The sequence below is a fragment of the Labrus bergylta genome, chromosome 14, assembly GCF_963930695.1.
Source record: "Labrus bergylta chromosome 14, fLabBer1.1, whole genome shotgun sequence".
NCBI classification, from domain to species: Eukaryota; Metazoa; Chordata; class Actinopteri; order Labriformes; family Labridae; genus Labrus; species Labrus bergylta.
Window position 1 is genome coordinate 1,950,483 of NC_089208.1, and position 25,000 is coordinate 1,975,482.

Here is a 25,000-nt window from a genome sequence, read left to right on the forward strand (position 1 = left end):
GAAGTGTCGTGTGGAGATGAAGATGTTTGGGGTGTTGATGTCGGGAGGCGGAGGGAGAGAGGGCGAGAGAGAGAGAGAGACAGGGCGAGGGAGAGAGAGAGGGCGAGAGAGGGCGAGGGAGAGAGAGAGAGAGGGCGAGGGAGAGAGAGAGCGAGAGAGGGAGAGAGAGAGGGCGAGAGAGAGAGACAGAGAGAGAGGGCGAGAGAGAGAGAGGGCGAGGGAGAGAGAGAGAGAGAGGGCGAGAGAGAGAGACAGAGAGAGAGGGCGAGAGAGAGAGAGGGAGGGTGAGAGAGAGAGAGAGAGAGAGGGCGAGGGAGGGAGAGAGAGAGAGAGGGCGAGGGAGGGTGAGAGAGAGAGAGGGCGAGGGAGGGAGAGAGGGAGAGAGAGAGAGAGAGAGAGAGGATAAACATGGCCGCCGTACTGATCCCCTGTATTGGATAAGGTGATGATGGATATGGTGTTATTAAAGCACTACAGACTACGGGTGGCGCCCGCCGGCCTCCCACGCCGCTTCATCGTCTCTAATATGCAGCAGAGCGCTACGTTAATGTGTCATAACTCAAAAAGCCCCCCCGCTCCCAGCTAGCACATCTGCATAGCAACAAAAGAAAACAAATAAATAAAAGAACAAAGACAGAAAGAAAAACAGAACTGAGCCTTGAAACGGTCGTTAGCAACAATCCCCCCACGCTGCGTTCTCATTGGCTACAGTTTCCTCTAAAAGATTAAACAGAACGACTTCGATGAACATTTCGGATTATTACCACGTTTGTTTTTTTTTTTTGTTTCTTTGTGTTTCGTTTTTTTTTTTTACAAAAAAATCTGTTTCTTCTTGAAGCGCACTTCCTACTTCCTCTTGGTCCGGTGGTCGGTGTTGCTGATTGGTTGGTTAGTCGTCATCGTCGTCAACGGGGTCCGTGTCCCAGCACGTGATGTCAATCTCTAAACACACACACACACACACACACACACACACACGTCAGGTTATTCACATTAGAGAGTGTTGATGTTATTGTTGTTATTATTGTTGTTGATGTTATTATTACTGTTGTTATTATTATTATTGTTGATCTTATTATTATTATTGTTGTTATTATTATTGTTGTTGATGTTATTATTGTTGTTATTATTGTTGTTATTACTGTTGTTATTATTGTTGTTGATGTTATTATTGTTATTATTATTATTGTTGTTGTTATTATTATTGTTGTTGATGTTATTATTGTTGTTATTATTGTTGTTATTACTGTTGTTATTATTGTTGTTGATGTTATTATTGTTATTATTATTATTGTTGTTGTTATTATTGTTGTTGTTATTATTGTTGATGTTATTATTATTGTTGTTGTTATTACTGTTGTTGATATTGTTGATGATGTTGTTGATGTTATTATTGTTGTTGTCATTGTTATTATTGTTGTTGATGTTCTTGTTGTTGATGTTGACGTGGATGTTATTATTGTTGTTGTTATTATTATTGTTGTTGATGATGTTGTTATTATTGTTATTATTATTATTATTATTGTTGTTGATGTAATTATTGTTGTTGATGTTGTTGATGTTGGTGTTGTTGATGTTATTGTTGTTGATGTTGACGTGGATGTAATTATTGTTGTTGATGTTGTTGATGTTGGTATTGTTGATGTTATTGTTGTTGATGTTGACGTGGATGTTATTATTGTTGTTGTTGATGTTGTTATTATTATTGTTGTTGTTATTATTGTTGATGTTGTTGATGTTATTATTGTTGTTGTTGATGTTGTTGTTGCAGATTTCGTAATAAAAGTATTTCAGCTAAGGCGAGTCAACATCTTTATAGCTGCTAGTCAGCGTGAACAGGAAGGAAACGGATATCTCACCTGGTGGCTTGTTATAAAAGACAGGTGCAGGTTTAGCCGAGGACTCCTCTGATTGGCCAAATTCATCCTCCTGTGATTGGCTGAAATAGCCCTCACTTGCCTGTCAGAGCAGACAGAAAGAAGACGGTCACCAGAAGAAAAGACTAAAGACAGATACTGAGAGCAGCAGTGACTGTTCTTACCTGAGTCCCCTCTTTCAGCAGCGCCTCACCGTTGGTCATTAGCCGCTTTACGTCCTCCAGTTCCTGCCCATCCCCAGACGCGTGCTGCAGTGCATGCTGGTAGCTGGGGGTCATCTGGTCAGAGGCGGTCACGTCCACCAGACTGGTGGGTTCGTCCTCGGCGCCGGTGCCTGAGCATAAGGTCCCGTCCATCATCTCGTCAAAGCTGAGGAGGGGCTGAGGCCGGCCGCTAGCGGCGGCGCTGCTGGGCAGGACGTCACCCATCAGGTCCACCAGATTGGAGGTGTTGGGGGGAGGGCCGGAGCTGCTGTCCCACAGGTTGACCAGGCTGTCTGTCCCGGACTCCCACACGGAGAAGTTGGACGAGTCCCGGGACTGTGGGGCGACACTCTGAACAGGTTTGGTGGGCGTGGACTCCTGGACAGGTGGTTTCTGATCCTGCTTTGGCACCGAATCTGAGGAGAGGACCGGGGGAAGAAAACAGATTAATAATACAATGATTTACGGGCCTTTGTTCATATTTACGGTAATAAATAAACTACTCCAGGTGGAACCTTTGGTGTATTTTATTTGCAGATGATATTCATATGTTCATCCGATGTTTGGAGAGAATTACTTCAGACGCTGTTTTAACGTAGTGTTTTGGACATCACCCTGTGGCCTTGCAGATATTTCCAAGTGTAAACTTTATTTTGCGTGTTTAGGAGCAGAGGTGCAGAATCAGAAGACCAGAAGACAATTTAAGGTGTTTCATCGTCTTCTGCAGGACTGAATTCATCGTCTGGAAACAGACCGCGTGTCGCCTCCCTCTATGCCTCACTTACATCTGTTACACTAGCTCGCAGGTTTGCCTTCAATCAGATATTTCTTTGTAATAATGGACACTCCAACATGTGGGGATCGAACTGCCACGGTTCCCTTTAAAGCCTTAATATGTGATTTTTCACACTTAAATATAATAGAAATCAAGTTTATCCTCTGAAAATAACTCTGTGAGTCATGACTGTCTACAATGGGTGTAACACCCGAGTCCCACTGTCTGTGATGTTTTCACAGTTTTCCGAGTAAATTTACATGCAGTGTGAAGATACGAGCATAATGAAGATCGCTAGCATTAGCATGCTAACACAACAATGCAGCGTGAGTTGTTTTGGTTTCATGTTGGTGCTCAAGGGTGACATCTGCTGGATCAAAAAATCGCATAAATCCTTTAAGAGACAACCGACTCCACCACTGAGCCACAGCCGCTCCACGCGGCTAAAGAAGTCGTTTACACTCTTACCCCACTCATCTCTGCAGTCGTCCTCGTCTCTGCGGAAGTCTTCTTTGATTGGCGTGGTGACTATTTTGGGTATGGGCGACACAGCAGCCATGTTTCGGTCTGTGCTCGCTTCGTCGTCATCGCCCCCTAGAGGAACAGAATTGCACAACAATATTGAAAAGAAGAAAGTCTTCATCCCAAAGCCTGGAGGTCCAACAGCCTGACACTCGAATAGGAAATGTGTTGAAGTCTCACAGATGTGTTTTTATTTCTTTGAGTATTTTAATGGATGCCAATCCATTTCAAAGTCTACTTTAATTCAAACTAGGATTTTCTTTTTCCTGAATCAAATGGTGTTCAAAGGAATCTCCAAAGCCAGAATCCTTCCTGATTTTTTGATCTCCATGGTAACATCCTGTGTTGCTTCAACATGTACAACAAAACACATCAACCACATCACTTCTGCCTTCACATGACAAGCAAACAGAGCAACACTGCACCCTGAAATGTTGAAGATCAATGCTGGTGTTAGACAATGGAAGAATGAGGGTAATGTAGTCCTGTTCTTAAAGGGACTGGATCTGGACTCCACAGCTTTATTTCCAGTCAGTCTGGAGATCAGTTGACTTTGGTCTTGACTGAAATATCTCGACAACCATTTGATGGATTGGCACAATTTTTGGTACGCCCATTTTTTGTTCCCAGGTGATTAACCTCAACGACTTTGGTGATCATCTGAATTTTCCTTCTAGCGCCACCATGAGGTCCACATTTGTAGTCTTAAGTCAAATACAATGAGACATTTTGGATTGTCTGCCATGAAGTCTCTCAAAGATAATGAATTAACAAGTGTTAGCATGTTGACTCTTGACCTGATACATAAAGACATCCAGCTGCTTACTTGGCTCTCAACTCTTACTGGCAGATCACAAAACGTTTCCGAAGCATAACCATGAGCAACTAGACTCACGAGCTCAGAAGATCACAAGAGAACTACAAGATCACACGGGACTAACGAGAATAACACGTATCTTTATCTGTCCGAGATTAATTTGTTGTACATTTGTTTCCTGTTTTGACGTTATGTTGATTAAGTGATGGGACATTAGATCAGGAGTCTGTACATTGTGTTTTATTTTGAAATTAACTGGACACTCTATGTATTCCCTTGTCTGACTTCCTGCCCGAGTTGATCTGCTCTGTCCAGTTAGATTTGGATTACAGTGAGCGCTGTCGAAAAATAAACTCTGAGCGGAAACTGCCAGGTGGTTTTCTTGATGCTGAGTTTGCCTGACAGTGAACTAAGCACTCCAACGTCATGAGATTTGGCAACCCTCCATTGAATCACAGAGCGAGACATTTAGTCGCCTTGTGACTTTCAAATTGATTTGGTGACACAAACATGGCATGTCATCGATGTAAAGTATTGTGAGACGGACAGGGCAGTAGCACATTCCTTCAAGGACAGGGTCACAAACACCAAGACAGTCAAAATAATCCTGTAAGTCATGAAGCAGCCAGCTTTAGACATTCATCATTATGCTATGGGATGTATCCTGACACATCATGGGTGAGTCACAGGGTGAGAATACAGCTCATTATGACAAACACAGTGTCAGTCACAGTCAGAGAAGCGTTTCCAGAATGAAATGTCACTTTTTACTCGGATGTTTTGATGATGTCATGCTTGTTGAAGTCAGACGTCCTGTTCAGAGACCAGAACAGGATTTCCCAGAGGACACAAACATAATAAACCACAGATGAAAGAACAACAGAGTCAGTGGAAACAAAAGGCTGACTGAGATGTCTGGCCCTGTTAAACTGACAAATCACATCCAGCCTAACATTGTCCTACACCGGTGGGTTCAGCTGGTGGTCAAAAACCTCCAAATCCAACCACTTGTTAAAGCTGTTGGACTGTTTGGTAAAATCATTATTGATGATGAACGCCAGTGTAGAAAATGTTTGGAGAAGGTAGAATCCAACAGTCTGGATGAAGTGGTTCCTCTTTGCCCACCCAGCATCATATCTGCCACTACAACACCTACAGACATGCAGTATTAAACACAGCAGATCATAAGGGTGGTCTTCACAGCTCAGCCCAGGAACTACAGAACTAACGACCATTTCCCAAAGCATCACGCATTTCTGGACTGTTTATTCACCCTGAAACAGCTCGTTTTCTACCGTACCTTTAGTGGAAGCTGACATTTAGGGAACTGCTGGGAAACAGCAAAAATGCTAGTGTAAGAAAAATAGCCCGTTTACATTGTTTAGAACTTCATCTGTTTTGATGAGAACACTTCAGTTCAAGGGGGATTCTGGTAGTTTTAGGGACTGTGTCCAGTGGCCGAACTTTTTGCTGTCCTGGCATCAGCAGCATCTCTACACCTGGAAGTTGTTCCCTTACGTTGTTGTTGAAAAAGCTGAGCACAGACTGAACTGGTTTGCCAGCGCAGAAAGAACAGCCTTAGTGGACCTTTGAGTCTTTTAACTGAAATCCTTTTGTTTCTTACACATGTTGGGGTCTACAAACAGACAAAGCTTTAGAATTGCTCCAGCAGCTTTCTTTAGTCTAAACGTTTGGCCGACTGCCCCCCTAATCCAGGTATGTGAATTCAAACTGATGGCTCAGGTTGTTGTCCTGAGTAGCTCTTTTATGTAGCAAGTCTTTTACAGCAGCGTTAACAAAGCTCTGCATTTTGAGCCTTGATCTGATTCAGCTGTAGAAAGACAGGAGAGAGAGAGCGGGGGATTACCACCGTGAAATAAGGCCAGGACCAGGAATGGTCAAAGAGGCACCTGCTCTACCTACCTAGCTAAACCAGCGTCACCAAAAGCATTTCACTTTTGAACAGACAGTTCCTCTGTTACGATCCTTCATGCTATGAGACACTTTCAGGGCCACAAAGAAGAACATGGGTTCAGCTGCCATGTCATCCTGTTTTGAAGAAATGTACTGTAGCAATCTGTAACTTTGTCTTCTAATCAGACCCATGAAGTATGTAAGAAAATGGACCAAGGTATAAAAATTTGATTGGCTGAGGGCGTTTCAATCCCAAAATAAACAGTGTGCTCTGGAAATTGGTCTGAGGTGTCTGATTCTTGTAGTTCCTGGATTCAAATACACAAAATCACAGTTATGATCCTTCTACAGAATTGCAGCTTGATCAACTCCACAAAGTTCAAAAGACAAAGATCCATATTTAGTCAACGGCCCACAAACAAAGATGGCGACTGACGGGCGGCTTTACGGCGTCATATTGATGCAGAAACACTCACAGGTTAGTCAGTTGGTGAGGGTTAAAAGCAGCAGGAGGAGTGTGTGTGTGTGTGTGTTTCAGTGTGTGTGTGTGTGTGTGCAAACAGGTGAAGCCGTCCCGGATCAGAGCCATGAGGTTCAGGATCAGAAAAGGAAGAAGGTGATAGAAAAACCAGTGAGATTCTGAAGTTTGAGTAACAGCTCATTACCCCTGAGAGACATTACTGTGGTGTAAATTTAAAGCATTAAATCAGACAATAACGAGAAACATTTATAAAAATAATGAGACATCAGCAGCTGACTGGACGACATCTACAGGATGAAGACTGAGGGGACAACAAACTCAACATCTACCACACAAACCGACAAACAGCTTTATGGTCCACAGCCATAAAGGAGGTTTTTACAGCTTACTGGAGGTGAATGGAATGCTAACTAATGCGTGTTAGTGGAGACGCTTGGAAGGTGCCAAAGCGGTTAGGTAGGTGAGCCTTCAGACGGGTGTGATGGTTACTGTGTAATAATTAAAATATATAACTATGAATGCCTCCATCTATCCTGTCTCAGTCAAAATCGAAGCCAAAATAAGCCAGCAACAGCTGCTGACATATTCTACTCTGAATGACGTTTGGAGCCGATAGATGTGCAGATGGGATCTGGCAGGTGGAGCCACACCCCTTCCACTAACTCTGCCTTAAATACTAAAATCTGCCGTTTAACATTTCTGAAGTCTGGGGAGATGAAGGTTGTCTTTTAGTATTTGGGGGATTCTGCAGGGAGTGGTGAGGTGACTAAAAGGGTCGGTGCACAGATGTGTAGGGTGTGAGAGAGTGCTTCATGTAGCCTACAAGGTGGAGTGGTTTATGAAAATGAAGTTCTGATGGGGAGAAGATGAAAATGCATGTGGACTGAAAACATTTAAAACAGTTTTGTTCTGATAACGTCTGAGAGCGATTACATCCTCCAAAGAGATTTTAAAGAAAGCTGCATGCCCCCAAGTGTCATGGAACGAGGTGGAAGGGCGATTCATCTAACAAAGAAGAAGGCCGGTCATTTTGAGTTGAACCCTAATTTTACTGCTAAACAAGGTTGTTGAAAAGTGAGCAAGCCAAGGTTAGCCAGCTAGCTATAACTTAGTTATGCTGCATGGATCTGGCCCTGCTGGCTTGGTTAGCTGATAAGGTAGGCACATTTTTACCCCAGTGAGTGAAATAACTGATTATATCCACTTAAGAAAGTATTAGTCTACTTTAGCTAGTTAGAAGTTTGTTTGCATTCAACCTAATGTCAGCAAGCTAGCTGTAACTTAGCTACTTGGCATTGTCTGGCTCTGTTTGGTGGATGAGGTAACAGGCTAGCAAATGTATCTGCCATTTTCCCGAGCCCAGAGAGACTGGATGACACAAAGGGTTTTTATCAAGACTAGAAAGTGTTTGGTTACTTTTGCCATTTGATATTTTGTCTTTACAGCGAGCTAATTGTTAGCTAGCTAGCTGTGATTAAGCTACACTGCATGGATCTGGCGTTGGTTGCTTGGTAACTAAAGTAAACTATTTGTAAATAACAAGCTTTTAATTCACCTACCAGAAATCCCCAGGGAAATATTTGAGTACTTTAGCTAGTTAGCGGTTTGTCTTTGATCCCAACCAAGCCAATGTTAGTCCGCTAGCTGTATCTTAGCTTTGTAGCATTGATCCCGCCTTGGTCGGCCAGTTACGCTAGTGTTACTTAGTTAGCTGTAGTTTAGCTAAACTGCACCGTCTGAAAATCATTGGTGACCTGCTCTGGTCACCCGAGGAGGTCGGTAAAGGTTTCCTCCTGAGCAGCTCCTTTAAGTTGGTTGTCAGCAGCGTTAGCTTCAGTGTTGTTCGTAGCAGTTCTACTTCCTGTCTGTAGCGTTCATAAAATTAGAGACTTTTTGGGTTTTTTCATGCAAGTATTTCATTCAGTTTGACCAGTTAGATTAAAAATATGTAAAACAATCGTCTGAGTTATTTGAAGGATCATTTTCTCCTCTTTATTGTGGGTTAGCCGTGCTAAGCCCTTTTAGCTGTACTTGTTAAAGTGCAAATCATTTTCAGTTCACATGCTGTTTCACTCTCATGTCATTCATTTTCTGTTTCCTATTTGTGAGTGGGGGGGGGGGGAGGTGGGTTCGATGCTGTCCAAGCTGCTGGTGTCCTTCCATCTTCTTCTTCTGCTGTTTATCGGTTATGTGCTGTACCTACCGGCTGCAGCGGCGGGCTGCGTCCGTGCGTGTGGCTGGGTGCGGAGGGGTGACGTGCCCCGGGTTGGGGGAGTCTGACTTGGGCTGCTGGGACTGTGCTGCTGCCTCAAGAACGGGCTGTCCAAACGGCCTGGCGGTCCGAGGGGGGGTGGGGGGGGGCAATACAGAGCCACACACAAAGAATCACACACACACAAACGTTTAACATGAGACGAGGCGACGCACCAGGACAGAGAGACATGAGGAAGACGGACGAGACGGGAAGACAAGACGGACAAAAAGCAAGAAAAAGAAAGGGGGGGGGGGGGTAGGAGGAAGACAGGAGAGGTCAGAGTCAAAACCCGAGAAGTTAAGAACCCAGAAGAAGAAGAAGAAGAGAGAAGCAGAAAGGATTGTGGGAAAGGCAGAGAGTCCCGTGAAGAAGAGGAGGAGAAAGAAGAAGAGAAATAAGGATGACAGAGAGTCGAGGGATGGGCGAGTAAATCAAGAAGTGAGTGAGATAGTTTGGAATGAGGATGGAGAACATGTGAGGTCAGAAGAGAGAGAGAGAGAGAGAGAGAAAGAGAGAGAGAGAGAGAGAGAGAGAGAGAGAGAGAGAGTTAGTTAAAACAGATCAGAGACAGCATGCAGTTAAGCAGAAATGAAATGCTGAGTCGGTTGTTTTTGGTCCTCAGGTGTTCGTCGTCTTTTCTTTAACTTGGAACAGGTGAGGTCAAGTTTTCAGGGGACCAATCACAGGAAAGAAAACCCTCATTCACTTCTTTGTTTAGAGAGACACATGAAGAAGAAATTAGATTGTCTTACATGACTTTAAATGAAGGTTAAAGTAAAAGAATGATGGATAGAGCTTTAACAGCTTTTCTTTACATCTACATTTAAACGACTTCATTGTTTGCCAGACGACGTCCTGCGACTCCACAGACGTGACACCTCTCCTCCGGATCGTCGTTTAGTTTAAGACTCTACAAATAACCGATTGCAGTGGCGGTTCTAGACCACTTTAACTGAGGGGGCCAAACCGGAGCCAGAGGGGAACATTGAACCCAGGTGAAAAAAAGGCAAAGATGATCGCTTTAAAAAATATATTATGCCATATAATAGCACACATCATAAAATACCATGATTTATATGTGTTTCAGTATTTAATACTAGATTGTGAGTTGAATACTGTGTATGTGTTATGAGGGGGGGGGCTCTTCTTTTAGGAGGGGTGGCCACAGGGGGGACCAAGCTCACTGACCCCTGTTGGCCCCTGTTGGCCTAAAACCGCCCATGACCGATTGAGAGGACTGACTCTCGAGGGGACAGAGCTCCCTCAACCTTCAGCAAGGTGATCTGGCTCTACTACCACCCGACGTCCCTGACCCCCAGCCTCCACCATCAGACTGTGTCGTCCCCTCAACCACCGCCGTCCTCCTTCATGCACGGTCTGCTCCGACCTCCGACCTCAGCAGAGAGGAAGTGTGGACAACAGGAACGAGAGGGATACAAAGGAGAAATCCTTCCTGTATATTATCCCCTCCCCCCCTCATCACATTACCACGAGTTAGGTCTTTAACCTACTCTCTGTAAAGCATCTCCACATCACGTTATGAATTATACAAATTAAGATTCATTGATCTCTGATGGAGAAAACTCTGTTTGAGGACGCTGCAGCTGATTAGATTCTTTGTTTGAACATGGTCAGACTTCAGGACTCTCGATGTTATCGCTTCTGTCTGAAGTGATCTCTCTGATATAGCAGCTCTTATGACGGTTTGATTTATGGTCGTTTGAGTCGGCTGAGTGAGGAAGAGTTTACCGCTCCTGTGGATGGAGACGGGCGAGGTGTCGCAGCTGAAGGTCATTGCTCTCTCTTTCTGCTTGAAAAACTCTCGAGGGTTTCCTGACCGCTGAGCGATGATGGCCTTCGCCTCCTGGAAACACACACACACACACACACACACACACACACACACACACACACACACACACACACACACACACACACACACACACACACACAGAATTGAGTGTAGGTCTGAAATGAATGTATGAATTCTTTTGAATCATGATTAATCTGGTCGACCTTGAAGTGGTTAACAGCTTTCTACTCTCAGATTAAGACAGAACAAACCTTCAAAATAAAAGCCTGTCAACTTTTATTTTGAAATGGGAAACATTTCAGTTTCAAACATGCGATTAAAAATGTGATTAATCAGGATTAAACATTTGAATCGTCTGACAGCCCTCGTTAAAAGACGTAAAAACTGCACGCTAGGGGAAGGGTTTAAAGACGTCCTCTCTTTTAGACGGAGGCGTTCTGCTGCACTCACCTCCACCTCGGACTCCTTCTTGTCCAGGTTCAGGTCGTCGCTGCTCGCCTCTGCAGCCTGGGAGGAAAACAAACATGTTAAAGAAATCAAAGTGACTTTAAAACACGAGGACGAAGAAGAAACGAGGAAGAAGAAGACATTTGTGTGAACTCAGATTCAGATTGTAAAGAGAACAGTGCTGCAGGTCAACCAGCAGGGGGCGACAGAGACCGATCATGTTTCTACTAACTGATCAGCTGATCAAACACTTAGAGTGATCCTCAAACAGCTGTACTAAAGCTGTACATGATGTCATGTGATCTTCTTACATGAATCTGATGAAGACTTCATTCAAACTGAGAGACACTCGTTTGTTTTACAGAAATGAAACTCAACATCTGATCCTCAGTGTGACAGAGAACCAGGAGCTACAGCACGGCCTGACATGAAGCGTTTGTGCTTCCATGATGATTTTTTAAACTGGTACATTTTTTAGACTTTACAGGCTGAAGACTTCTTAACCTTATCTCTGACTTATAGCCAAACTGTGATTTCTGTCTCTCTGTAGATGTACAGACATTAAGCTCCTCCCCCTGACAGTACCAGCTGTACTGATAGGGTCGGCCGTGACTACGACAGCCGAGGTCACTTTGTGTCTCCTTCATCTCTGTTTGTTTTCAGACTTCAAGGTCACAGATGATCCTCCTTTACAACCAGCTGATCTGACTCGACGTGATAACAGACTGTAAACATGAAAGTGAGGTCACCCGTCTGTTCCTGCAGGGGGGGCAGCAGTGTGGAAGCACGGCACAGCTGGAGCTACACACACACACACACACACACACACACACACACACACACACACACAGTCAGACATGCACACACACACACACACACACACACACACAGTCAGACATGCACACACACACACACACACACACACACAGTCAGACATGCGCACACACACACACACACACACACACAGTCAGACATGCACACACACACACACACACACACACAGTCAGACATGCGCACACACACACACACACACACACACACACACAGTCAGACATGCACACACACACACACACACACACACACACACACACAGCACTGGATCAGCTGATCCTGTCTCTCCTCTGTAACGCCTCTGAAGACAGGGACAGGGAGGGGTCATTTCGCCCCCCCATCACGCCTCCACCACATTCAGACTGAAGGAGAGACGTCACAGGGGGGTAAATATGGCGGCTTCAAACGGCGCTCTGAACAGGGCGATGAACATCATAACGATGAGTTTCTCCTGCAAACACTGAAGCCAACTGACGAGTGATTCATGGAAACTGCTCAGAGTGAAAACATGCAGACTTCCTCTTAACCCTCATTCCTTCCTTCCTCTCCCCTCCTCTCCCCTCCTTCCTTCCTCTCCTCCCCTCCTTCCTTCCTCTCTCTCCCCTCCTTCCTTCCTTCCTCTCCTCTCCCCTCCTTCCTTCTTCTCCCCTCCTCTCCTTCCTTCCTCTCTCCCTCCTTCCTCTCTCTCTCCCCTCCTCTCCCCTCCTTCCTTCCTCTCTCTCTCCTCTCCTTCCTTCCTCTCTCCCTCCTTCCTCTCTCTCTCCCCTCCTCTTCCCCTCCTTCCTTCCTCTCTCTCTCCTCTCCTCTCCCCTTCTTCCTTCCTCTCCCCTCCTCTCCTTCCTTCCTCTCTCCCCTCCTTCATTCCTCCCTCTCTCTGTCCATCCTTCCTTCCTCTCCTCTCCCCTCCTTCCTTCCTTCCTCTCTCCCCTTCTTCCTTCCTTCCTTCCTCTCTATCTCCCCTCCTTCCTTCCTAGCTCTCTCCCCTCCTTCCTTCCTCTCCCCTCCTCTCCGCTCCTTCCTTCCTCTCCCTTCCTTCCTTCCTCTCCCCTCTGTCCTTCCTTCCTCTCCCTTCCTTCCTTCCTCTCCCCTCCTCTCCACTCCTTCCTTCCTCTCCCTTCCTTCCTTCCTCTCCCCTCCTTCCTTCCTTCCTCTCTCCCCTCCTTCCTTCCTCTCCCCTCCTTCTGGAGACACTTTGACTTCTGTTGACAGAGAATGAGTCGGGGGGTGAAGACATCAACAAAAGAAACTTACAAGCTTGATCTGATTCTGCAACCTCTCTCTGGCCTCTTCCTCCTCCTGAAGCTTCTTCCTGTTCACACACACACACACACACACACACACACGTTCAGTAGATTTATTCAGAGTGATGTGTGTGAGTGTGTGAGGTGAGTGTGTGTGTAGCTGCTCCTCACCTGTGCTCCTCGATCTGCTGCTCCCTCTCTCGGTACCTCTTCTCTCGGTTCTCCTGCTCTTTCCTCTCCAGCTCCATCCGCTCCTCCTCGTAGCGCTGCCGCTCCTCCGCCGCCTTCTTCTTCTCCTCCTCCTTCCGGATCTCTTCCTCTCGCTGGAGGGGGAAACACAGAAACATCAGCTGTGAGTGAGATTAATTATTGACGCTTCATTTGCATCTTTACACAAGTGTTGTCTGTGAATTGTGTAATGGCTGACTGATCTGTGACTGTAGTTCTGATGCTGTTTCTATCTAAAACTCAGATTCTGAAGGGCAGATCCAGCGGACGCCCTGCAGCTCCGGCGAGCTCGCTGTCATTTTGCATTTTGTCTTAACTCGTTGAGGACAACGCGGCTGCAGGACGAGGCAGTTTGACTTTGCGCTTCACTTCCACTCCACTCCAAACATTCATATTCTGCCTGTATTCAACTTACATCATAGATACCATAGGCAGCAAGTTAGCGTAGCTTAGCACAAAAACCTAAAACAGAAGGAAACAGCTAGTCTAGGCTACTCGACCACTAACCTCACCTTCAAACACATTCAACAATGATAACATGTTTAATCTGACAGGTAAAGCAGGTGTGGTGTTATTGAAGGTTACTTCTTGGGTTTAGTTTTTTTTTTTTGCCATGCTTACGCATTCTTATAGAGCCTGTGCTCGTTAGCTTAGCAGCTAAGCGCTAGTTCTCTACTTAGCCACTCATAACATCACACCTTCTGTTTTTTACATTTTTGATATGATTCACTTTATTTTCTATTCATTAACAAGGCTCACCAGGAAAGCTGTTTGTGCTAAGCTAAGCTAACTAGCTGCTAGCTATAGCTTGAAAGAAATAAAATATGATAAGTGAAAATGCATCATAACTTCAGACTTTCAAAAACTCTCTGCACCTTATCTCATTTTATTTAAAGGTCCAATCAGTGAGCTGTGTAGAGAGTGAGATGATAAAGGTATCTTACTCTCTGATCATTAAGGAAACATGCTATGTTGAAGTGCTGGCTTCTCTGACAACAATGCAGCAGCCAGTATGTCCTCCTTCTAACTTTAGATTCTGCTCCTGAATGCTCTGGATTTATTTGGACCAGAGAAGGTAGGCGCTTTTAAGTCCCCGCCCCTACACGGCCGTTTTGGACGCCCCTCGGTTTACCAGATATGAGAGCAGTTATCAGGTCAACAGGTGTTACAGCGATGGAAGCGGTCAAGAGAAGTGGTTCAGATAGAAGTGATTGTACCCGACCTAAAAAGCCTCTGCATGTTTCTAATAAGCTCCACGAGCAGAAACGTGCTCAAACTAGGATCAATATTGGAGATGCTTTTGAAAAATGGAGAGAGGTTAGAACACAGAAAGGTTTACAGACCCATGCAGAGCTGGATAAACACTGAAGCTTCAGAGTCCACCACATGGTGACCTGAGTGAGCATCCACTCTAGAGAGGAGGGGGGGGAGACAGCTCTCGAAAATGTTTAGAATTTAGACTGCAGTACCCATTTTAAACACTGGGTGTCAGAGTTATATACTGCTCCTTTAATACTTCTCACTTGAAGATGTTTTTTATTCATCACAGTTGAAGCTGCTCTGACTTCAGTCCTGCATACGAGTGTTAGTTTATGAGCTGTGATCGAGCAGAATTATCTTTTGACTCTGGAGTGATGACGCAGCACTTCCTGGAGTGATGACGCAGCACTTCCTGGAGTGATGACGCAGCACTTCCTGTCACTCCCCGCTCTTCTTTGCTCACCTTGGCCTGCTCCCAAAACTCCTCCCTGTTGATCTTCTTCATCTCCACCTCTGCGTTGGTCTTCTCGTACACCGTGCCCTGAATCAGGAGAGGAGCGGGTCAGTCTTAAGAGCGAGTGAGGAAACACGGTGGTTGAGGTCGTTGATGACTCACCACGTCGGGTCCTTCCTCTCGGGTTCTCAGACGGTTCAGCACCGGACTCGCCGCCGCCACCGTCCCGTTGGTCAGCCGCTGCCCGATGGCTGATGGGTCGATGTCTTCCAGACTGCTGGCGTTGACGATGACCTCCACCCCCTGAAAAAGAGAGAGAACGTGAGGGAGAGTCAGATCAACAGCAGTCCTTAGAAAAATTAAAGTCGACACAACACAAGTTCAGTTCATCTTTAGACGTTCACAAGGTGGCGATAGTGGCGCCCCCTGTGGGCCGAGCGGTACGTCCTGTCTCTCTGCCGATCGGCTCCGATTTGAGCGTGATGTCACAGCAACATGGACGCTGTGAGAATATCAATCTATTCTTATGTTAAAGCAGCAAATAATCAGATTCAGAACCAGAGCATTAAATTAAAATGTATCAGTAAAATGTTTTATAAGCTGATAATAAAATATTGAATCTGATGTAATCTGAGAGAGAGCTCACAGCGGGGTCGCTTCACTTCAGAGACACAAACAAAAGGTCTGAATGTTCGTCTGTTTTCTACCAACGCACTGCACAACATCAAACCTGTGGGAGGATCAAAGAGCGTGTGTGTGTGTGTGTGTGTGTGTGTGTGTGTGTGTGTGTGTGTGTGTGTGTGTGTGTGTGTGTGTGTGTGTGTGTGTGTGTGCATGTGTGTTCGTGTGCGTGTGCATGTGTGTTTTACGGTGCATGACTAATACCATCTCATTTTTAAGTAAGTAATCTCTCTGTGCAGAGCTCTGAATGACGATCCTCTCACCCACAGGGAGAGAGAGTGTGTGTGTGTGTGTGTGCGCGCAGCGCGCGCGCACTTCGGTGTTCGTGTCACACCTTTGCACCTGGCTGAGTGTATTTTTGTATTTGTGGAGTGGATGAAAAGATGGAGATTAAAGCAGAGGTTTTTATTTTGTACTGTGTGTGTGTGTGTGTGTGTGTGTGCGCGCGCGCATGCGTGCATGCGTGTGGTGTGTGTGTGTGAGTGTGTGTGTGTGTGTGTGTGTGTGTGTGTGTGTGTGTGTGTGTGTGTGTGTGTGTGTGAAGTATCATTACTGTAAGTGGCAGTTCTCTCCCACACAGCATCGAGTTCATCACAGCAACTTTCAATGACCCTTTTGTGATAGCACACACACACACACACACACACGCACACACACACACACACACGCACACACACACACACACACACACACACACACACACACACACACACTACATTTTTAAGTAGGGCTTTTAACCATTCATTTTTGCTCCACTCCTCATTGGTCGAGGGAGTGTGACTGCGATACAAGAAGCAGTTTATAACAAACACAAACTCAACAAACATCCTGTTGGTATTTTTGTATTTAGGATTCTGTTACCGTGGTCGGTCTGACCTGGAGGAAGTCAGCGATGGTCGCCACGTGGCTCGCACACGCACACTTCCTGGCATCGGGAACATCATCTCCAACCTGAGGAAGGAGGAGGGGAGAGAGGAATGAAGGAGGGGAGAGAGGAAGGAAGGAGGGGAGAGAGGAATGAAGGAGGGGAGAGAGGAAGGAAGGAGGGGAGAGAGGGAGGAAGGAGGGGAGAGAGGAAGGAAGGAGGGGAGAGAGGAATGAAGGAGGGGAGAGAGGAAGGAAGGAGGGGAGAGAGGAAGGGGAGAGAGGAAGGAAGGAGGGGAGAGAGGAATGAAGGAGGGGAGAGAGAGAGGAAGGAAGGAGGGGAGAGAGGAAGGAAGGAGGGGAGAGAGGAAGGAGGAGGGGAGAGAGGAAGGAAGGAGGGAGAAAAAGTCAGCTTCATACTGAAACAGTTGTGCAGGAAGTCTTCAGGGTCTCTAAGGTGGATTTCCTGTCTGATACATTTTGTGCTCTTTTGGTCGTAGGAAAGTTTCATGGCCTCGTTCTCTTCCTGCTCTTCTGATTGGTTTGTTTGACGTGATGTCATAGCGTGATGTCGTAGCGTGATGTCGTCGCGTGATGTCGTAGCGTGATGTCGTAGCGTGATGTCGTAGCGTGATGTCGTAGCGTGATGTCGTAGCGTGATGTCATAGCGTGATGTCATAGCGTGATGTCATAGCGTGATGTCTAGCTCTGCAGGAAAAACTTTATTCCTGTATTCTATAACTTTATTCTTCTTATTCCATATTTTCCAATTTCAAACCATCAGAGGCACAAAAACCAGAGTTAGATCCTTTTAGAAAACAGAAACGTTTTGAATAAATGTCACATGTACCTGATACAGGAAGTGAATCTGCTGCTGCTGGGTTTCCTGCTGATTTTGCAGCTCTGTGATTGGATGATGGAGACAGAACCTGGTTCAGCTCCTTTTAAAAAACCTGCTGCATTAAAAATGTGCTCTGACCCTCAATGACTCTCGTTCTGATATCTCTCAGGACAGTGTTTGTGTGTGTGTGTGTGTGTGTGTGTGTGTGTGTGTGTGTGTGTGTGCCCTCCCCCCGACCCGGCGACTCACCCAGTTGATGAGGATGAATCGTGGCAGGGCTGAGTTGGGCTCCTTCAGGCTGCAGAAACCGTACATCACCCTCCCGCTGTCGAAGGTCAGCGTGATCTCTGGCAGACCGCCTCCTGCACCACAGAAGAAGAAACCTCATCAGCATGGCAGCACACACAGACGGCTCTCAGCGCCCTGCAGAGCTACATTCTGATTGGTCCAAAGGGGGGATAAAGGACCTCCACGTCTTATTAACATCATTTAAAGAGCGTATCTGCCCGTCAGGATAAGATGGAGAGAAACTGGAGTCATAGCAGAGCTTCTGATGAGAATGACGTCTCACACATGAGAGGACTCAAACATGTTTCAGTTTGAGACGTGTGTGTGCGTGTGTTAATGTGTGTGTGAGTACAGACCAGTGTGTGCTCTGCACTGAAGCTGAACTAGACAAAGAGAGAGCAGCATCTTCCAGCTGGGCCGAGTGGATCGGAGCGCTCACACTGAACTGGACTTGAGGGGTGAAGCGTGATCGGGTACAGATTACCTCGTGTGAGCGTTACCCCGCGGTGTGTCGGAGCACGCACACTGCTCCATGTTCATAACGTACCATCACAACATGTTGATACAGTTTGTGTATAAATAAAAACAAACTTTCATTGTGAAATAGTCAAAGTGTTTCCTGTTTAAATGTTTGAAGCTGCACTTCCTCTGCTGTCAGAATAACGATACATAATGCATCAAAATAAACAGAAGAACATGTAATGTGCTCATTTACAAGTGTGTGTGTGTGTGTGTGTGTGTGTGTGTGTGTGTGTGTGTTTCTCATTAAAGTGTAATGAGCATGCAGAGTGTCATTAGCTGCAGGAATAATAAAGCTTGCTCTCCGACAGTTAAAGAAACAATCAGCAAACAAAGACGACGAACAGTTCTCCTCAGAGCAACAAAAGAACCTGCAGAGCTCACACAGACACACACACACACACACACACACACACACACACACACACACACACACACACACACACACACACACACACACACACACACACACACACACACACAATGTTTCAGACTCACCTCCTGAAGCAGCCAGACACAGATCATTGGTGTCGTCCTCGTACGTGTACAGAGCCCTGAAAACAAGAAGAAGAGGGACTTTTAATATCATCATTAGAATATCCTCCATCTTTACATCGTCTGACCCAACAGAACCAAACACACTGAAGAGAGAGAGAGAGAGAGAGAGAGAGAGAGAGAGAGAGAGAGAGAGAGTGGAGGGAGCATGTCTCCATAAATAATTCTCTTTGCAACAGACAGCTGTTTATTATTCATATAAAGCCCTCATGACCCAGAAACAGCTCGGTGTGAGCACAGCTGGAAGAGGAAGAAGAGGAAGAGAAGGAAGAGGAGGAATAGGAGGAAAAGGAGGAGGAAGAGGATGGAGGATGGAGAGGAAGGGAGAAAAAGAGGAGGGAGAAACACGAGAAGGAAGAGGAGCTGCAGGAAGGACACAAGATTAGAAAACTAACCAAGGACTGAGACTCAAGAAGAAGTTCATCCAAACCGGCCGGAGAAAGATGACTGAAGTTTAAAGGAGCAGTATGTAACTCTGACCCCTAGTGTTTAACATGGGTACTACAGTCTAAATTCTAAACATTGTAGAGAGCTGTCCTGTGGATTTTGGAAATAGTTGAGTATCACTGATGTCCATACAAGGCGTTAACACACACACACACACACACACACACACACACACACACACACACACACACACACACACACACACACACACCGATCACATGTATTGACAGGAAGTAGGTCACAAAGGCTTTGCTATATGGCGTGGACGATTTGTCCCATGCGTCCTAAATCGTCATCTCAACTAAACACCTATGGAAGGTATAGGCTACTGTGACCTATATTAACTGTGTGTGTGTGTGTGTGTGTGTGTGTGTGTGTGTGTGTGTGTGTGTGTGTGTGTGTGTGTGTGTGTGTGTGTGTGTGCGTGCGTGTGTGTAACAGCTGTTCTCTAATCACCTCTGTAGGTATGATCTGCTGCAGCTACGCAGATGTTAGCATTGTGTACAGTTAGCAGAGCTTCACCTACACACAGTTATAATTAACGTGCAGCAGAAGCGGCGGCGGCGGCGGCGGCGGCCAGTACAGAGTGAACATGATGGAGATGGTTTGATCTGCACGACATTAACAGATGAGGATGTTTTTTGAACATGACTGAAGACTTTTACTCGTGTCTTAGTTGAAACATGAACCTGCAGCTTTATCTTCAAACGTCTTTAAAACATAAAGTCAGTAGAAATGTTTGTAAACATTCAAACTAGGCCCCTCCTCCTGGGCTCATCACCCCCAGAAGCCCCGCCCCCTTCAGGATGTAGTGTGTACGTTTACTGCTTGTAGCTACACTGCAAGCTAACGCACGCTAACACAAGCTAACCGCCGGTGTTTGTCACCTGCCTGTCCAACAGGAAGTAGACCACCTCCACGGGCAAAAGACAACACAAGGTTGAGAACGCCATGCGTCTCACCTCACTGAGAACGCCGTGCGTCTCACCTCACTGAGAACGCCGTGCGTCTCACCTCACTGAGAACGCCGTGCGTCTCACCTCACTGAGAACAAACTGCAGCTTTACGTGTCATGTGACTGCAACATAGAGCTGCTTCAAGCTGTTTCTGTTATGTTGTCCTCCTGTACGAGAGATCAGTGGATAGTACTGTAAATAAAACAGAGGCTGCCAAGATACACACACACACACACACACACACACACACACACACACCCTCAGGGAGCGTCGCCATCGCAACCGTGCAGCAACCCCCATCATCATCTCTGTAACAGTTTGAGAGAGAGAGAGGAGGGGGAGGAGAGCTCAAGGGCAAAACACACACACACACAAACACCTGTGTGTGTGTGTGTGTGTGTGTGTGTGTGTGTGTGTGTGTGTGTGTGTGTGTGTGTGTGTGTGTGTGTGTGTGTGTGTGTGTGTGTGTTGGTGTGATCCATCTGGACTTCAAAAGGATCCGGGTGTCAGAGCTATGCCGTGATTTACAGAACAACATTTACTACTCTGCTTTGTGAATCTCAGTTTCCCCTTGTAAACGGGAAAGCATGTGGTGCTTTTATTTTGAAGGTGGACAAAGTGAAGTGTGGTGCTTTTATTTTGAAAGTGGACAAACTGAAGTGTGGTGCTTTTATTTTGAAAGTGGACAAACTGAAGTGTGATGCTTTTTTTTTAAAGGTGGACAAACTGAAGTGTGGTGCTTTTATTTTGGAGGTGGACAAAGCAGAGCTGTTGAAAGCGTACGCTAACATTGAGGTGACTTATATCTCGAGCTCTCTATGAACACTAACATTTCAAGCGGGCCTCTCTTCCTCTCACCATGACCGTGTCCACTTTTCTTAGGCTCAGGCTCAGGTTCAGGTTCAGGTTCAGGTTCAGGTTCAGGTTCAGGTTCAGGCTCAGGCTCAGGCTCAGGCTCAGGCTCAGGCTCAGGCTCAGGCTCAGGCTCAGGTTCAGGCTCAGGCTCAGGCTCAGGTTCAGGTTCAGGCTCAGGCTCAGGTTCAGGTTCAGACTCAGGCTCAGGCTCAGGTTCAGGCTCAGCCGGGGAGATGATGAAATCCCGACACACAAATGATTATCTTTTGTGGTTTGTCTTGTTGGATTAATTTGTGTTTTCAGACATCACTTCCTGTTTCCCTGCAGGAGCCTGTTAGTCCCTGAGACCCTGAAACATGTTCTCATAGGGACCAGGTTTAGACCCCCCCCCCCCCTTCATCATACCACATGTTGTTAATCTGCATGCAGTAGCACAGTCTGAAAGGAGACGTTTAGATCCACACGATGAATCCACAGTTTGTCTGCTCTTTGTTCACAAACACAAACCAACATTCCTCCTCGCAGAGTTCTGATTCCTCCTGGGTTTTTAAACGCCACGGGGAAAAAAAGAAACGTGTGGTTAGAGAGAGAGACGCAGAAGAAGAGAGAACATTCAGACAAAGAGAGTGCAGGCAGACAGAGGCCGGGGGGAGTGGGGGGGGGGGGGGGTTAAGCACGCTGGTATGACTGTTATTCTGTGGTCGGAGAACGCAGCACAATTTATTGAGCAAGAAACCAACATGGTGACTTAACGCGGAAGAAATGAGGCTGACAGGCATGAGGAATGGAGGATTATGGGTAATGTTTCAGGCGTGACTCGTCTTTCTCGGAACGTGGAAATGTGCACGCTGATCTCATGAGTCAGACTCAAGTGTGAGAGGAAGAGACGGAGTAATGGAGAATCTCAGTTTCCCCTTTTAAACGGTACAACAAGTGGTGCTTTTATTTTGAAGGTGGATAAACTGAAGTGTGGTGCTTTTATTTTGAAGGTGGACAAACTGAAGTGTGGTACTTTTATTTTGAAGGTGGACAAACTGAAGTGTGGTACTTTTATTTTGAAGGTGGACAAACTAAAGTGTGGTGCTTTTATTTTGAAGGTGGACAAACTGAAGAGTGGTGCTTTGTATTGAGCCGTTGACTCAGATCTCAACACTCAGAGGCTCGTCAATGAACGGCTCTCCGTGAGACGAATAATGTTTTTCTCCGAGTTGACACAGGTCAAAGGTCAACATGTCAATCATGATGTGGATATTATTAATGCAGCATTATCTCCACTTTGCAAAACAAGCTAACGAGGAAAAAATAAACAATACGGACCGTGGTGCATGATGTGGAAACAAGACTTCCTGGAAATTGTCAGTTGGAGTTTAATGAGGTAGAAAATATTGTTCAGGTGAATAATGACATCAGCTGATTAAACAGATCAGGTGCAGAACATGACGCTCAGGAGGAAACAAGGAGGACAAAATGATGAGTCTGCATTAATTATAATGAGGAGAAGGAGGAGCATCCCTCGAGTTCATCCTCCCCCCTGCATCAGTGTGAGCTGTACAAACACACACACACACACACACACACACACACACACACACACACACACACACACACACACATTTAACTCCACATTACAGTTATTTACAATCTCAGACGTGATGTGGAAAGTTCGGCCTGCAGACTCCATAAAAAGGAAACAGAAACATGTTCCAGCTCAAATAAAATCAAATACCTAAAAGTTCACGGAGCGTAAAGCTTTCATATATTTTAACTCTAACCCGTCTCACACTGATGACACAATCAGAAGACAATTTAACCTTTCAAGTTTTACCTCTCAGAGGTCAGGAGGTCGCGGGCACTGACGTCTGTGGACACAGGCGCTAAAGCAGCTTCAAGGATTTTGAAGGTGGACGAACTGAAGTGTGGTGCTTTTATTTTGAAGGTGGACGAACTGAAGTGTGGTGCTTTTATTTTGAAGGTGGACGAATTGAAGTGTGGTGCTTTTATTTTGAAGGTGGACGAACTGAAGTGTAGTGCTTTTATTTTTGAGGTAGAAAAATTAAGTGTGGTGCTTTTATTGTGAAGGTGGAAAAATTGAAGTGTGGTGCTTTTATTTTGAAAGTGGACAAACTGAAGTGTGGTGCTTTTATTTTGAAGGTGGACAAACTGAAGTGTGGTGCTTTTATTTTGAAGGTGGACGAACTGAAGTGTGGTGCTTTTATTTTGAAGGTGGACGAACTGAAGTGTAGTGCTTTTATTTTTAAGGTAGAAAAATTAAGTGTGGTGCTTTTATTGTGAAGGTGGACAAACTGAAGTGTGGTGCTTTTATTTTGAAGGTAGACAAATTGAAGTGTGGTGCTTTTATTTTGAAGGTGGACAAACTGAAGTGTGGTGCTTTTATTTTGAAGGTGGACAAATTGAAGTGTGGTGCTTTTATTTTGAAGGTAGAAAAATTAAGTGTGGTGCTTTTATTGTGAAGGTGGACAAACTGAAGTGTGGTGCTTTTATTTTGGAGGTGGACAAACTGAAGTGTGGGGTTTTTATTTTGAAGGTGGATAAACTGAAGTGTGGGGCTTTTATTTTGAAGGTGGACAAACTGAAGTGTGGGGCTTTTATTTTGAAGGTGGACAAAATGAAGAGCGCTGACGTCTGTGGACACGGGCGCTAAAGCAGCTGCAAGGATCTTTCAGTTATTGAGGATGTTGGCGCCCCCTGTGGACAGTTTGTAGAATGAAGTCTCATTTAGAGAACTGGTAATCCGTTTAAGTATTTATTAGGTTGATCTAAAACTAGCTAAACTCTGGATCACCTGATCCTGAAACGCTAAATACTGGAGTTCATTCTTCTCCTGATGAACAACCAGGAAGTGAAGACTGAGCCAACACGTTACAGTCAGAGCGATCTCTCTCTCTCCTCGTCCCCTGCCTCCGCCACGCTTCACGCTCAGGGGTCATGATGTTTCTACCACACGGAAAGAGAAGTTATCTCGCCAAACCCCGACGCTGCTGAAGCTGCACAATCACTGTGGGAACATTTTCCATCAATACTCGAGACCTCTGCGAGCACATTATCAGGCTGAGTGCTCGTCTAATTGTCTGTCTCGGTGTTTGGCAGCGAGGTCTCTGCAGGAAAAGGCTGACACGGTATATTCACGCTGAATGGTTCAGAGAGGACGGACGCTGCAGCACTACCGGGCCATGAAGGCAGCACATGAACACACAGAAGATGAAGTTCCTGATGAGCTTTTCACTGAGCAACAGCAGAGGATTTCTTTTTCTCATAGTCCACTGCACAGCTCCTACATTACACCTATTGTACATTTTATATTTTATATTTTACATTTTTAAATTCTATTTTATATATTGTAACATCTTATTCTGTATTATTTAAGTTGTTTCTAGTTCTGCTTTATTTCCTTGTTAATTGTTTAGCACCAATACACCAAGTTAAATTCCTTGTATGTGTAAATGTACTTGGCAATAAACCCAGATTCTGATTCTGATCCTGAAACATAGAGACTCAGAACTCTGAACGTCCGGTCGTTCAAAGGAGAAAGTGTTCACTGAACTGAAACAAGAACACACTACAAAAAGAGAAGTGTCTCTTCCTCAAACACCAGGTCTCATTTCCCCTCCAGCCTGAAAACAGTTTGTGTTTCCATGATTTGATGCTAAAGCGGTTTTCACATCTGCACTCCTGAAACTATCTAGAGGATGATTTCAGATTTAATATCTGCTCTCACACCTTCACTAACATCCTGAAGTGTTTCACTCTGAGCGTCATGTGTGAACACAAACCGCTGAATGCTGTGGCCCAAAGTCTGTCACAAGGACTCAGTCAGCAGGACTCATCCCAGACACACACACACACACACACACACACA

General features: G+C 45.5%; 1 protein-coding gene across 5 annotated transcripts in view; it reads right to left on the reverse strand.

Annotated features, from left to right (window-relative positions):
• dbn1 (drebrin 1) overlaps positions 1-25,000 on the reverse strand; it is a 67,683-nt gene that overhangs the window by 212 nt on the left and 42,471 nt on the right. The window contains exons 2-15 of one of the 5 annotated variants that reach the window (XM_065963263.1): positions 18,809-18,864; positions 17,753-17,865; positions 16,675-16,749; positions 15,280-15,420; positions 15,127-15,204; positions 13,347-13,498; positions 13,186-13,243; positions 11,107-11,163; positions 10,593-10,707; positions 8,793-8,921; positions 3,324-3,449; positions 2,042-2,496; positions 1,860-1,959; positions 1-942 (exon numbers count right to left, since the gene is read on the reverse strand). The exon at positions 1-942 is cut by the window's left edge and continues 212 nt beyond it. In XM_065963263.1, the coding sequence (XP_065819335.1) occupies positions 890-942; positions 1,860-1,959; positions 2,042-2,496; positions 3,324-3,449; positions 8,793-8,921; positions 10,593-10,707; positions 11,107-11,163; positions 13,186-13,243; positions 13,347-13,498; positions 15,127-15,204; positions 15,280-15,420; positions 16,675-16,749; positions 17,753-17,865; positions 18,809-18,864 (1,708 nt within the window). In that variant the 3' untranslated portion in view covers positions 1-889. Of the gene's footprint in view, positions 943-1,859; positions 1,960-2,041; positions 2,497-3,323; positions 3,450-8,792; positions 8,922-10,592; positions 10,708-11,106; positions 11,164-13,185; positions 13,244-13,346; positions 13,499-15,126; positions 15,205-15,279; positions 15,421-16,659; positions 16,750-17,752; positions 17,866-18,808; positions 18,865-25,000 lie in introns of all 5 variants that reach the window. The other 4 variants (XM_029281651.2, XM_065963262.1, XM_029281653.2 and 1 more) reach the window with 4 other exon arrangements.